The sequence below is a fragment of the Pezoporus flaviventris genome, unplaced genomic scaffold, assembly GCF_033815535.1.
Source record: "Pezoporus flaviventris isolate CSIRO_AGI_PZ_B2104156 unplaced genomic scaffold, CSIRO_AGI_Pfla_v1 ptg000013l, whole genome shotgun sequence".
NCBI lineage: Eukaryota > Metazoa > Chordata > Aves > Psittaciformes > Psittacidae > Pezoporus > Pezoporus flaviventris.
The window spans coordinates 6,780,951-6,793,444 of record NW_026892561.1 but is presented as its reverse complement, the minus strand read 5'-3'; the positions used below and the strand labels follow the sequence as shown (position 1 = coordinate 6,793,444).

Below are 12,494 nucleotides of genomic sequence, written 5' to 3'. Positions count from 1 at the left end.
ACAAATGCTGGTCACGCTGTATATCAAACTGATGGAAAGAAAGCTGATACTACAGTGATGAATTTAGTGTAAGGAATGAGATAGAAAGAATAGGGGCAGCTGGGAAAAGCAGACAAATGGTGTGTTGAATGTTGTATCCCAGCAGGTAGGGAGAAATGGATAATGATACAGAAAGTTAGATTTTTTTTTGTGGAGAAATAATGAACAGGAAAAAAGAGAGATCCCAAGTGGTTTGGGCATAGTAGCAGGGTTGTTAGTAATGTGTAGGGAAAATATTCTGGATTTGCTAACCTCTGCCTCTACAGGAAAAAAACCCCAATCTGTGTTAAAATGATCTGAGAATGGGAAATATGTGATAATCCAGAGGGGAAGCGGGCTTTCCAAAAATGACAGATTTAGCTTGAGGAGTAGTTAGAAAAATGGTAGGTCTCAAGACTTCAAAGGAGAATAAAGAGTTAGGATTTGATGAAATAAGGTACATGCTTTATCTGAACAGCAGGTAAATCCCGGAGCATTTCTCCATTGTGGTGATCTGCTAGAAGACCTGGTGTCCTTGAATACTGTTTGAAGTAGACTTTGGTCTTCAGGTCTTACATAAGAAAAAGCTGTGAAAAAATAAGAAAACTCACGCTTCACACATGTAAAATATGACAGACAGGACATGTATTTTCCTGTTGCTTCAGAGGGAAAAATCAGTGTTTTACCTGCTCATAAAACAATTCAAATGGACTCACTGCACCCATCTGTGCTTGGTCTGGGTGTATTTAAATCTCTGTTAAAATCAACTGAGTTTTTATCAGTTTTCACAGTATCTGGAGTTCTGGACCCTGGAACACAAGAGGAAAGTTGTAGCTGAAACCATTGTCAAAACTTAACATAATTTTTCAACATCCTGTTTCAAATTGATGTTTCAGTATCTTTGCTTTTCAAAATTTCAAGCAGCCAATAAAGGTTTTAATACTAAAACCCTGAAGGATGCCCTTTCACACTTCTCCACCTTTTACATCTGTTTTTTGAAAGAAATAGGTGAATAAAGTTTAAGTCTGTTCCATCAGATACTGTGGTTCATTTTACAGTATGCATGTTGCTCTCTAAGTTTTCTGTCACTGAAAAGAACACTTAAGCACAGCTCGTTTTAGAAGCTTGCTTCTATTTTCTACTGGCATTACATCCTGAATAGCTATGCCAGCAATACTGATATGTATTTATTAGGTTATCGCATAGTGGTATCAGAATAACTTCTATATGATGGTATTAAATAATTGCAATGTTGGTGCTCTGTTGCCACAGACAAATGGATATTTCACTGTACACTGATCAGTGTTGGGTGGGTTTAAAGAGGTGGTTCATACCTGATTTCCTCCTGTTGCCAGCACAGAAATGATTTGTTGATGATTTTCTGCATTTTAGATTTTGTATAATTTCTTTATTTATTACCTAGTTTCAACATCATTTGTGAATTTAATTCTTTCATTATAGCCCTGGGATGAGTTGATTCTTAGGACAGAGTAGAAAAAGCATTTGGAAGACTCATTGTGAAGCCAGTTTCACTAGAGTATACTGCAAGATTGTCCATAGTTTGATGAAATCCCGTGCTAGACACCCTTTCAGTGACTGTGTCATAGCCACAAAGTTAGCATGATGAGGAATCCTCCTGTTTGAATACAGAAATATGTGGTTAATTCTGTCCATATTCACTAGAACTGGTCTTAGTAGAATAGCAGTAACAGAAGATGAGGTTTCTTTCAGAAATCACGTGTATCTTTTATTTCTCTCTCTCTCACTGTCATTGTACAATTTCTTCCATACAGCCACGGACACAGAGCAGACAGGTAATGTGTATTGTATTGCTGCTGCTTGTGTGTGTGTATGAACTATGCTTCTGTGCAGCTGAGCCCCTGTCCCTAACGAGTTTGTGCTGTAATAACCCCATTTAGGCATTCAGTTTCTACTCTGTGGTAATCAAAACAGCCTTAAAATGATAAACAGGTAGTGCTCTAGAGAAGATGTGTTATTCTTCTAGCACCTTCTTGTTTTGAAATTGATCTACTGTTCATTAAATAGCATTTAGCTGCCATAAAAATACCTCCTTAATTAACTAATTAAAATGCCATTTTAGAGGCCAGATTTGTTGTTCACATGTTTTTATTTTATTAGCAGAGGGAGTATGATAAATAAAATTCAAGACCTAAAAAGTCTTTCCAAGTATCTTTTCTTGCAGCAGCATTGCACAAGGTCTCCCTAAAAATATGTTTATTACCAAAACACTGCAGTAACTTTGAAATGCTTTGCATAAATGAAGGAGGAATTTCCTTGTAGCCTTTTTCCCGTTGCCTTTGATTTGGAAGATTTCTACTCTTATTCCCCTTCTTTCTGCTAAACTAGAGCTGATATGCCTTGTCCTGACTGCTTAGCACATTGCTTGCCTAGATTGCATCAGCAGAAAATAGCCGAAGCATGAAGAGGTATCCTCTAATTTTCTAACAGAAAGATTTCTTTTTTCTTTAAACCATGTCAAAATGAAAGTTCTGATGTAATTTCAGTTCGCAATTTAGGCAAGTCAGTAAGAAAGGGATTAGGCTTTCCTTTTGCAAAAATTCGGTGACTTGTTTGAGACAGTAACATGCTGTCTTGCTTTGGGATTGAGGGTCCCAACTGACCTAAATGTACGTTTCAAGAAGCTCAATGAAGATCGCTGAAGTTCGGCATTGACTCACTGACCGCATCACGCAGTGACTGTGATGCTGGTATTTGTTAGTTTTCAGGGTCAAGAAAAGAATTTCATTTCTCTTGGATTTGTTTGAGATTATTCTTTTACATGTTATTGTCTTGCCAAAGAAAACCACCTGTGGCTAAATGGGGTTTAGATGTAACATACGCATGCGGTAGGAATCTGTGTTACAGCTTGATTATCTTCTTTGAAATGCATGAAGCATGAGTCTTTTTAAAAACTCCTTTGACATGAAATTCTTTCAGTGATGTAAAACAGTGAGTTTATTTCCCTCCTATTCTCAGACAGATGGCAAAGAGGAGTGCTGTGTATCGGTGCCTGAAAGTAAAAGGAACTAGATCTGTAAAAAACAGAAACAGGCATTTATGTCTGGATGTGCACTGGACTTACTTCTGAGGATGAGGTTCAATGGGTGTGGATAGTGGGATGAGAAATATTGCTGTGAGGATGCTAACAGTTGAGTTTTTAATAAGCACTAAGCACTATTTCAGACCTGTACCAAACATCCTATTCATAAGGCACTTGCAAATGTACTGTATCCACATGCACCAAAAAAAAAACCAAATCGTTCCAAAGCTAAAATGAGGAACTGTTCTGATTTATCAGCAACTGGTCATAAAGTGAAGATGATCTGTTTTAATAACAATAACAAGCCAATGGAAACAGATGTGAGGAAGAGACGTCTTTAACATCCATCCCATTGTGCCACAGGACACGTTTGTCCATTATAGGACACAAAATGTGTGCAAGACTGAAATGAAATCAGAGGCAGGAAAAGAGCTGTGAGACTGAGCTGAATGTAGTTCAGTTTCCATCCTCACCAAAGCAGGTTTTGAGGGGAGAAGAGGGTTTTGGAGAGGTCGTTACTGATTCTTCTCAAAGCAGTTGTGTAGTTCCTCAGTTTTGACATTGGTAGAACAAGGCCTTTTCTGCAGTATCTCTGGGATGTTCTGGCTGTTTTCCCTGAGCATCATGTTTCTTTGGCTGCCATAGGGAAGTAACTATTAGTGTTATATTGGCTGGAGGAGAAAGAGACCCTAGGTGAGATGTCTTTGATTTCTCTCTCTTCTGTGTTTTGAGACGACACCGTGGCACTGTTCAGGTCTGCTGTAGTGGATTTAATCCACCAGCTGTGTCAGGTGTGCTAGGCAGGATGCCTTCTGACTAACTAAACAAATGAATCCACTTTCAGTTGATTCTTGATCTAATTTGACTTCCCCCCCCCCTCAATTTTAAACTTTAATTGTGTTAAGCATGACTGTCTTTTTCAAATAAGTTTGAAATGTTTTGACTTCATTTGTCTGGTTTAGAAACCCCAGTTTTTGCACAACTAGTAACATTTACAAATCATCTACTTAATGCAGGAATCTGATGCCCATTTGCTTTATCCTTTCTAAGGTCACTTACTTTTGCTTTTAAAAACTTGCCCTAGCTGGTTTGTCACAAAGGTCATTGTAAATGGGGCACTTGATTTATCTGAATAACTTGAGACTTTAATAAAAATGTGAGGTCAAGAGATTTGGAGTTGGAAAATGTTAATTTCCCCCAAGATGGAGCCACAATATATCTCTGACAGTAATTTCCCTTACTTCTTGTCTCCAGAACGGATGGACGCCGCTGGTCCTTGGCCTCCCTTCCTTCATCTGGATATGGAACAAACACCCCCAGTTCAACAGTTTCAGTAAGTGACACAAACTTTTCCAAGCAGTTCAGTTTGTACAAATACACCCTAACAAATCAGTTTCTGAGTCTTTACTAAAATATCTTCATTTTGTTGCTAACATTATTTAATATACTAATTATTTTAAAAATTATTTTAATTATTAGTTCTTCTGCTTTTTCCTCCATTTCCCAGCTCCTACCATCTTGCACTTTGCCTTTAGCATTGGTGAAATCCCAGTGCAGCACTTGGCTCGACTGATCAGTTGAGAGGCACAATATCTCCGAAGTGGCAGGACTCTTAAGAGATAGTAAATAATTAGTAGCCAGCTCTCAGCTTTTTTTGTAACTGGGAAATGAAATTCTTGTCTGCTTTCAGGTTCTTAGTATGAAAACCACTGCTATCAGGCTAGCAGAAAGACCAGCTGATAATAAACCTCTGCTATTCAGCTGCAAGAATTTGAACCTCCTCATAAAGCTTTTCAATTCTTACACGTCATTAGAAAGGCTGGCTGCAGTTTGCTTGAGTTCTGTACTTTCAAAAGACAAGTATGTCATTACTACCAGTGAGGTAGCAGCACCCTGTTAACCCTTATAACTCTCCAGATACTTCATACAATGACTTTTATTCTTTAGTTTGTATGTACTAGATGTTGTGGTTATCCACGTAACAACATTGGAAAGGCAGGTATAGAAACATTGGAACTGTTAGGGCTGCCTGAACAGTCTTCATGAAACGCTCTTTTGTATGTGTGTTATGGTGAGTGTCTTCAACTGTGTGGTCACGTATCACTGCCTCTTTCCATAACATTTCTACTGATCATCTAGCTTTATATTTAGAATATGCTTCTAATTGCAATACCTGCATTAATTAGGACTCAATACAATACGTTATGCAAATCTTACACTGAATGCAGTATCATTGTTCTTCCTGTGAGAACAATGGTCTGTTCTATTAACTTAATCTATAAAGTTTCTAGTGCCTCTCAAACACAAATTTATCTTCGCAGTTCCTTAGGAGGCAAGTATTAAATTCAGTCTAGATAGCAAGAGAAGAAATTGTGGTCTAAAGTTTCGTGTTAGTATAAATTGGTATGATTAAGGTTTGATTTTGCAGTGTTACTCTCACCTCTATAGCTTCGTATGTTCAGATACATTTGCCCAGACTCTAGCTTGCACAGTTTCCACAATTCGTTATCTTTTGTCCTTCAAGACATTGGGGTTTTGATGGTTTTGGATTTGTTTGGGGCTTTTTTTTATTGGTCCTGTTAGAAGGCACCAAAAAAAGCAGTCTCCCGTAGGAGAAGGCTGTGGAAATCTGTAGATTCTGCTTTATTTTTTCCGTCCAAATGAGGGATGACACTTAAAAAATACACTTTTATCCTTGTCATACACATCATGAAGACCAGATACGTATCATCAAACCAACACTGAAAAAGCTGGAGAAGACCTTCTTTCAAGTTAGGTAAATGTAGAACAGTCAGTTGAATGGGCCAGTATACAGTTACATCTCATCTTCTATCCATTTTCTAGATGGAGAGTAACATATAAGCTACTACAATATTAGCTTAAATTTTTTTACTGGAGAAGAGTTGGCTAATTCTGCATCTGTAATTAAGACACTTGAGGATGTTCGTATTAGTCTGCTGCAAGTATTGAATACAGGGGTGTAATTACTTAAAAATCAATACTTCAGAAAGGTTTCACTTTGCTTTCACACTTTTTTATTGGAAGATTGTATGCCTTAAGATTGCTAGAGAAGCCCTTGGCAGAAGAAGGTCCATTTCTCATCATCTCTATCTTCAGGTCTTTATCTTTGGGGCTTTCTTTAGTTATACTCTGGAATTACGGACTTTGTGATCTGATTGCCTTTAAGGAGAGAAAGTAGAGAGAGGATTTTGTTTGGTCACCCATGAGTTGACTAGCACTGCTTTCCCATGAATTTTGCTGTTGAAAGAGATAAAGTTTTTAATGCTTTCTCTAGACTGTCAGTTTTGATTTTTTTCTAATGCCAGTGTTTTCTAATGTGCTAACTTCCCTTAATGTGGTAGGTTTAGCTTAAATTTGTTTTGACTAAGATGCGTATTTGTAATGCCAGAACTTGAGTACCTGCTAATGCAGGTTTGTAACACTCTGTCTTTAGTAGTTCCTGCTCTGTTGACATAAGCAGTGTGCACAGCAGGATAGCTGTGAGCAAAGGGGCTGTCAGAAACTCAGCCTCTTCATCTTGGCTTCAGTGTGGATTAGGCCAGTGTAAGCTGATACACATTCCATATAATCATCACTGTGTGGACACTGTGCTGGAGATGACTTCCCAACATAATCCCTGCACCGAGACCTGCCTGAAGAAAAACTTATGAAGTGGCAGCTTCCAGTTCCAGCCACACCTGGGGAGCTCATGCATATCCCAAGGCTTTCAGGGGAGTTCTTTTCTGTAAAAAACTCTGTGCAGTGCAGAGGGAGTAGATCTGGGATCTGGAGCCAATCCAGTTACATTTTTATTAAAGAATATGGTCTTCAGGTTTGTAAGTTCTCACATTCAGATGTCCGTCTCAATCCTGGCTGGAATTCTTCAGGATCTGCAGCAATCTGCTTAGTTTTAATTCATTTCAAGTGTAGCTGTTACCTTGATAAATTTGAATGTACCTGATTTAGGTGATTTCAGAGTATTTCCTCTTTGCTATCAGTATTACAGACATGCAGGACTCAGTGAAAAGCTTTGTCAGCATCTGGCTTTCATTGCTTGGCCATACGTCTTAGCTTTCGTTTCCAAAAGCCATCAACAGCAAATAAGTCTAGTGAAGCACGCTAGAAAAGTTAAAGCTTGCCATACATTTTATATAATGTATAATTACCTGGTACCAATACTTCTGGTGCTAGGATACAGTCCTTTCCAGTTTGAGGGAGGGTCATTGTAGCAAAAGGAAACGTTTTTTCCATGTTTTTCCCTATTAGATAAGTAAGGAGCCTTGGAACTTAGGTTAGGATGATGTTTTTAGTAAAGCCCATTGGTGTTACTCAGTGCTACTCTGGTTATTCAGCACTTTTTCTTCCCCCCCCCCCCCCCCCCCCGCTTTTAAGGGTGATTTTTAATTTGTCCTTACATAATGTATTATCTTCTGTAAAATGGAAAGGGGCATTGAAAAATCACACAAGAAAAAAAGGCATTTGCTAGTTGACCTACAGCTTTTTCCCCTGAAACATCCAACGTTTGATGTTATTAAAACTTCCCACAGATATTTGTTTCAATCTCAGGTTTCTTGAGGTTCCAAGGATTAAAGCAATTTCATGTTGTTTTGTTATCACAGGATGTGTCATATTTAAAGATGAATAAGCTAACTCTTTAACGAGAGAGTCTGTTAATCTTACAACTCTGCAAAGTCAGCTATCTACATTTTGTTACTGTCTTTATTGTTAGAGAAGAAGCCTGATAGGTAAAGGAAGGGAGAAATAAAATCCTGACTGTTTACAATAGCAGTTCCCAATGAGAGCAAATAATCAGCAAAAACTCTCATGTCTACACAGCTCCATAGCATTCTGCATGCCAGTGAAACTCCTGAGCTAAGAGAGCATGAGGGAAAAGGAAAGAAAGTTGCTCACCACTCCAGGAACCTCCTTGGCTTTTCCAGAGTAGCACTGGTACTCATGTACCTTCCTTTCTTTCTCCTCATAGTAAATTACTTTCATGATCAGATGTAACAGTTCCAGAATCAGATGCAATGGTTCCCTAGCCTTCTCTCAAAAGTTTTCCTGATCTCACCAGCTCTGTCATTATATGGAAGGATTGGATTAGCCTAATGAGAACAATAAAAAGAGGCACCTGGTCTGATAAATAGCTTTCTTTTCCGCTGGAGTGTGCAGTGTCCTGCAGAATCCGTTCCTCTTCCATTCATTAGCTGACCCCTATGCATGCGTTTAGTGCATTTCTTTTCTGTATTTTTTTCTGTACTCAGTCATCATGCTCATCTCAGGAGAAGCTGCACCAGCTGCCCTTTCAGCCCACGGCAGATGAACTTCATTTCCTGACAAAGCATTTCAGCACTGAGAGCATCACTGATGAGGAAGGGCGCCATTCTCCAGCCTTGAGGCCTCGGTCTCGCAGTCTCAGGTGAGCTTCAGGTTGTTTGTTGAATGTTTAAGATATTGGATGCATGTGTTGCATTTCTGTGTGTGTGCTTTCAGATCTGAGAAAAGTCATTGTAGTTTTGTTGCATAGTTTTGAAACATGTAAGTCACCTAATCAGAAAGGGTATAAATTTTGTACATTTGATGCTGAGGGTTTGGGTTGCAAAATGGTTAGCAGTGTCTGCTTTTGTATCTTCACAATAACTCTATGAAAACATGATCCACAAGCGTCTCGGGCTAAATCTACAGGGTAGATTCCCTTTAGTGAAGTTTCATCTCAGAATTTTGCTGCGTGAGTGTAAGGAAGTGGTTACAGTCACTGTTAATAACTTTTCCAGCAGTGCTTCTGAAGGGTTGTGAAAACTAGAGTAGGTCAAGTCAAAACCTTAAATTGAATTGCACCCAAGAGGAATTTTGTAATAGTGCTGAAAACATTTCTCCTGCATTAGCAGTTGAATAATTTTTATGGTTGCTTTGGAGAGCTGGTTATTCAACAATAGCTTTCCAGGGGTTATTTCCTTGTGCAGCTGATTTTTCCGTACTTAAAACCAGAAGCAGCTAGAACCTCATCTTTCACAGTATTACAGAATGACTGAGGTTGGAAAGGATCTCTGGAGGTCATCTTGTCCAAGCCCCTGCTTAAGCAGATTGCCCAGGACCATGTCCAGATGGCTGTTGAATATCTCCAAGGACAGAGATTCTACAACCTCTCTGGGCAATCTTTCTTGCAAGCCTCAACAAATTTGTGGAATAAATCAACAAACATTTCGTATCATGGCAAAAGCCTTAAGCTTTGCTATGCATTTAGTGGGGGACCAAGTGAGTGAAAGTGTAGAAGTGTGTACCTCTAGACACAGCATCTTGTGAAAGAAAAAGGATTTATACAAGTAGGGGACAAGGAGGTGAGGTCTGCCTTGTTCTCATCTGAGGGTGTCAGAGGTGGATATCACCTTTAAATTAGTGGGCAGGATTCAGAAACTGTCAGCTGGAAATACTGAATCAGTGTGCCCAGCTCAGGACCTAGGCCAGGGTTTGTGATAGGGTGTGAAACAGGCCAAGATAACAAAAAACCTCCATGGTGAGTATTGTGTCATGGCAGAGCTAACCTTTCATGATTATTCGTAATTATTTGTGTGTTCTAAACTTCAGTGCAGGCTGCATGGTAATTGCATATGGATCTACTAAGTGTAGTTACACAGTAATCTACAGGAATAGGTAAGTACTATAGGTAGTAGCACACTTAGCCTGTGATCTCTGCGAATTGCCATGTCCTAAGACTAGTCATATGATTTGTACTAAGTCTCTTTGAACAATAGTCCTACTTCAGACCTGCTGCACTCTTTAATGCTATTGCTGAGTAGCGTAACTGCAGTAGTACTAATTCCTTATAGATAAGACAGCTAGTGTAGGTAGACAACACTTCACTAAAGTAATTATAGTCCTTTCTAACACAGACATTTTACTGTCGCCATAATGAAGCATGAGACACCCTTGTTAATGCAAGAATGATATAAACAATAAAATGAAGAGCCTGATTTTAATTTTTTCCTTTTTAATATGGATTAGCAGCTTGCTGGAATTTTACCTTTGTGAGCCAATTTAAAAGCAGAGTTATCATATAGTAGGTTTATAATTTGTGACGAGACTAGATTAATTCAGTGTGTCATACATCTATGATTAATCTCCCTCCTCTCTTGAATGCTTTCTGTAGCTCTCTGGTTTTCAGTGTGATAATGGCCAGCCTTATTAGTATGCCAGAGATTAGAATGAAGTAGTTTAATTTTTTTAAACTTACTGTGCCTGATTTGTTTTTCATTTTGCTTATTGCTAGCACTGTGGCACTGTGTGGCTCTAAAGCACCCTTGCCACTCCCAAGCATTCATGCTGGCCCTTGCACATCAAGGGGAAATCGGTACGTCAATGTGACCAATTGGAGCAGTGTTTGCAGGAGTAAATACCCTTTTTGACAGAGGGTTGTGTGTCCTTGTAAACAAACAAGTACTGAAATATGTGAAAACCAGACCTTATTCACTGCACAGATTGCTTTTGTGTTTGCCCACACGATAAAGTTGGCTCACTCGGTGAGAGGATATTTTTACTTACTTCAAAAATGAAAAAATAAAATCTGAGCTGTTAATTAGTTCAAAGTTAAGCAGGAATTTTCTAAAAATGTAGTATTTCCATAAGCGTTTAATGGGCTAATTTGATCTGCTGTAATGGGAAGCAGATGAACAAAATACATCAGATGTTCTTCTTAATTGGTAGTCATAGCTTTGTAATTTAAAAGATGGTCTGATATTTATGACTGACTGTTAACATGTATTCATTTTTCATCCTTTATGACTGCAAACTTACATCTCTCTTTATAGAGGGGAACTGGTATTTTGAGATGCCACTGTCAAATGCTTGGACTACTATTTTTGAGAGTCTCCTTTTCAGAAGTATCAGATGATCCTTTTCTGCTTCTGGACAGAGGAGAGTATTGCCTAGATGTAACTCCTGACAAAATCTACTTTGACTAGAAATTTACCATTTTCTTGTACCTAGCTGCAAATGTTCTGTTCATACAGAGCAGTTTTAATGGTCAAAGTGGATGGAAAAAGTAACAAAGCGTGCAGTTGTGGAAGATAGCACTGGTGACAAGTTGATAGCACCTCCATTGGTGAGGTGTCTGCCAGTGAGGCCTGAAGATACTCTAAATTCTACACCAAAGAAGTGGCACTGGTTCTTTTCCAGCTGCTCTCTTACACAGGGATAAGGAGGTAGCCTGAGACCAGCACTGGAATCCAGAAGTGTGACATGCTTTTGAAGCCTAGTTCCTAAAGCCAGAAGACTGTTCTTTCATCCATCTCCAGTAGATCCAGTACTTATATGCTAAACAAAAGAACATATTTCTGTGTGACCCACCTGTTTTGGTGCTTACAAGGTGTCTTCAGTGGAAGAGAGTGTTTCTTTATTACCTGCAGATGTAGTTCCTAAATATAAGCTCTTGACCTCTTTTTTCTGTGTGTGTGTTTTGCAGCCTTCAATTCCTCCAAGTTATTGAGCAATAGAGATGCTCAGACTACATTCACTTCATTAAAACAGTCTTGGGCTTACCCTGGAAAAGATCTTTTCTTCCAGGAGTGAAATGCATGGAGGGTGGATTCTTGCACCAAACTTTGCATCATTACTCGTTTTTTTAAGTTGAGAGATGCTGCCCTCCATCTTTTCCCAGTTCTCTTTACTTGACATTTTGCTAACACATGGGAATGCATGGAGAATGTCAGAGATAAAAGTAGAGTTAACTAATAACAACTTCTTCAGGAGCTGCCTTTGTGCAGTCACTCAGCCCACCAATCTGCCCGTTTTTCTTGATCTCTTTTTCTGTTTCAGCATAATGTTGTCTAGGGAGAAAAGGGTTGAAGATCGTAGCAGTGAATTTTTATGTAGTTGAAATAGATGAGATCATCCTTAATCAAATATGCTCCTTCATCTCTTTGCTGGATAGTGCTTTTTAAATGCAGTCTTCCAACCTGACTTTTGACATACTAGATCCTGCCATTAATATACAGAGACAATCCTCAGAAAATACCTGTTGCCAAAATGGGCATCTGACAAAAAGATACCCAAGATGGGAAGAAGGTGTGTGGGGCCATGCCAGTGGCCCCCATAGTCCATTTTTATCTTAAAATCTGATCCTGCAGGTTGTGGAGCTCTCTCACCTCACTGCGCTTAAGCATCAGCTTTAACTGCTTGAGGAACCTTGGTGGTTTCATCCCTTCACGCTGCTGGTTTTGGAAGGTGCTGTCTGCCACAAGCTGCAGAGAAGCAGGCAGTGCTCCCTGCAGAACAGGGATTCACCCAGCTATGGGTTTGCCAGAGGAGAATAGTTTTATATTCTGAAGCATAAGGCATCTGTTGCTTACGGAACTACTTTCTAACTACATTACAGATAACGATGGTCTCAGATTTCTCTTTCAAGACAATGAGTTCTATG

At 39.1% G+C, this 12,494-nt stretch overlaps 1 protein-coding gene across 18 annotated transcripts in view; it reads left to right on the top strand.

The window, feature by feature from the left end:
• MAST2 (microtubule associated serine/threonine kinase 2) overlaps nt 1-12,494 on the top strand; it is a 213,411-nt gene that overhangs the window by 151,364 nt on the left and 49,553 nt on the right. For 14 of the 18 annotated variants that reach the window (XM_061451359.1, XM_061451366.1, XM_061451355.1 and 11 more), the window contains 3 exons: nt 1,812-1,832; nt 4,334-4,412; nt 8,344-8,498. In XM_061451359.1, the coding sequence (XP_061307343.1) occupies nt 1,812-1,832; nt 4,334-4,412; nt 8,344-8,498 (255 nt within the window). The remainder of the gene's footprint in view (nt 1-1,811; nt 1,833-4,333; nt 4,413-8,343; nt 8,499-12,494) is intronic. The other 4 variants (XM_061451357.1, XM_061451367.1, XM_061451356.1 and 1 more) reach the window with 3 other exon arrangements.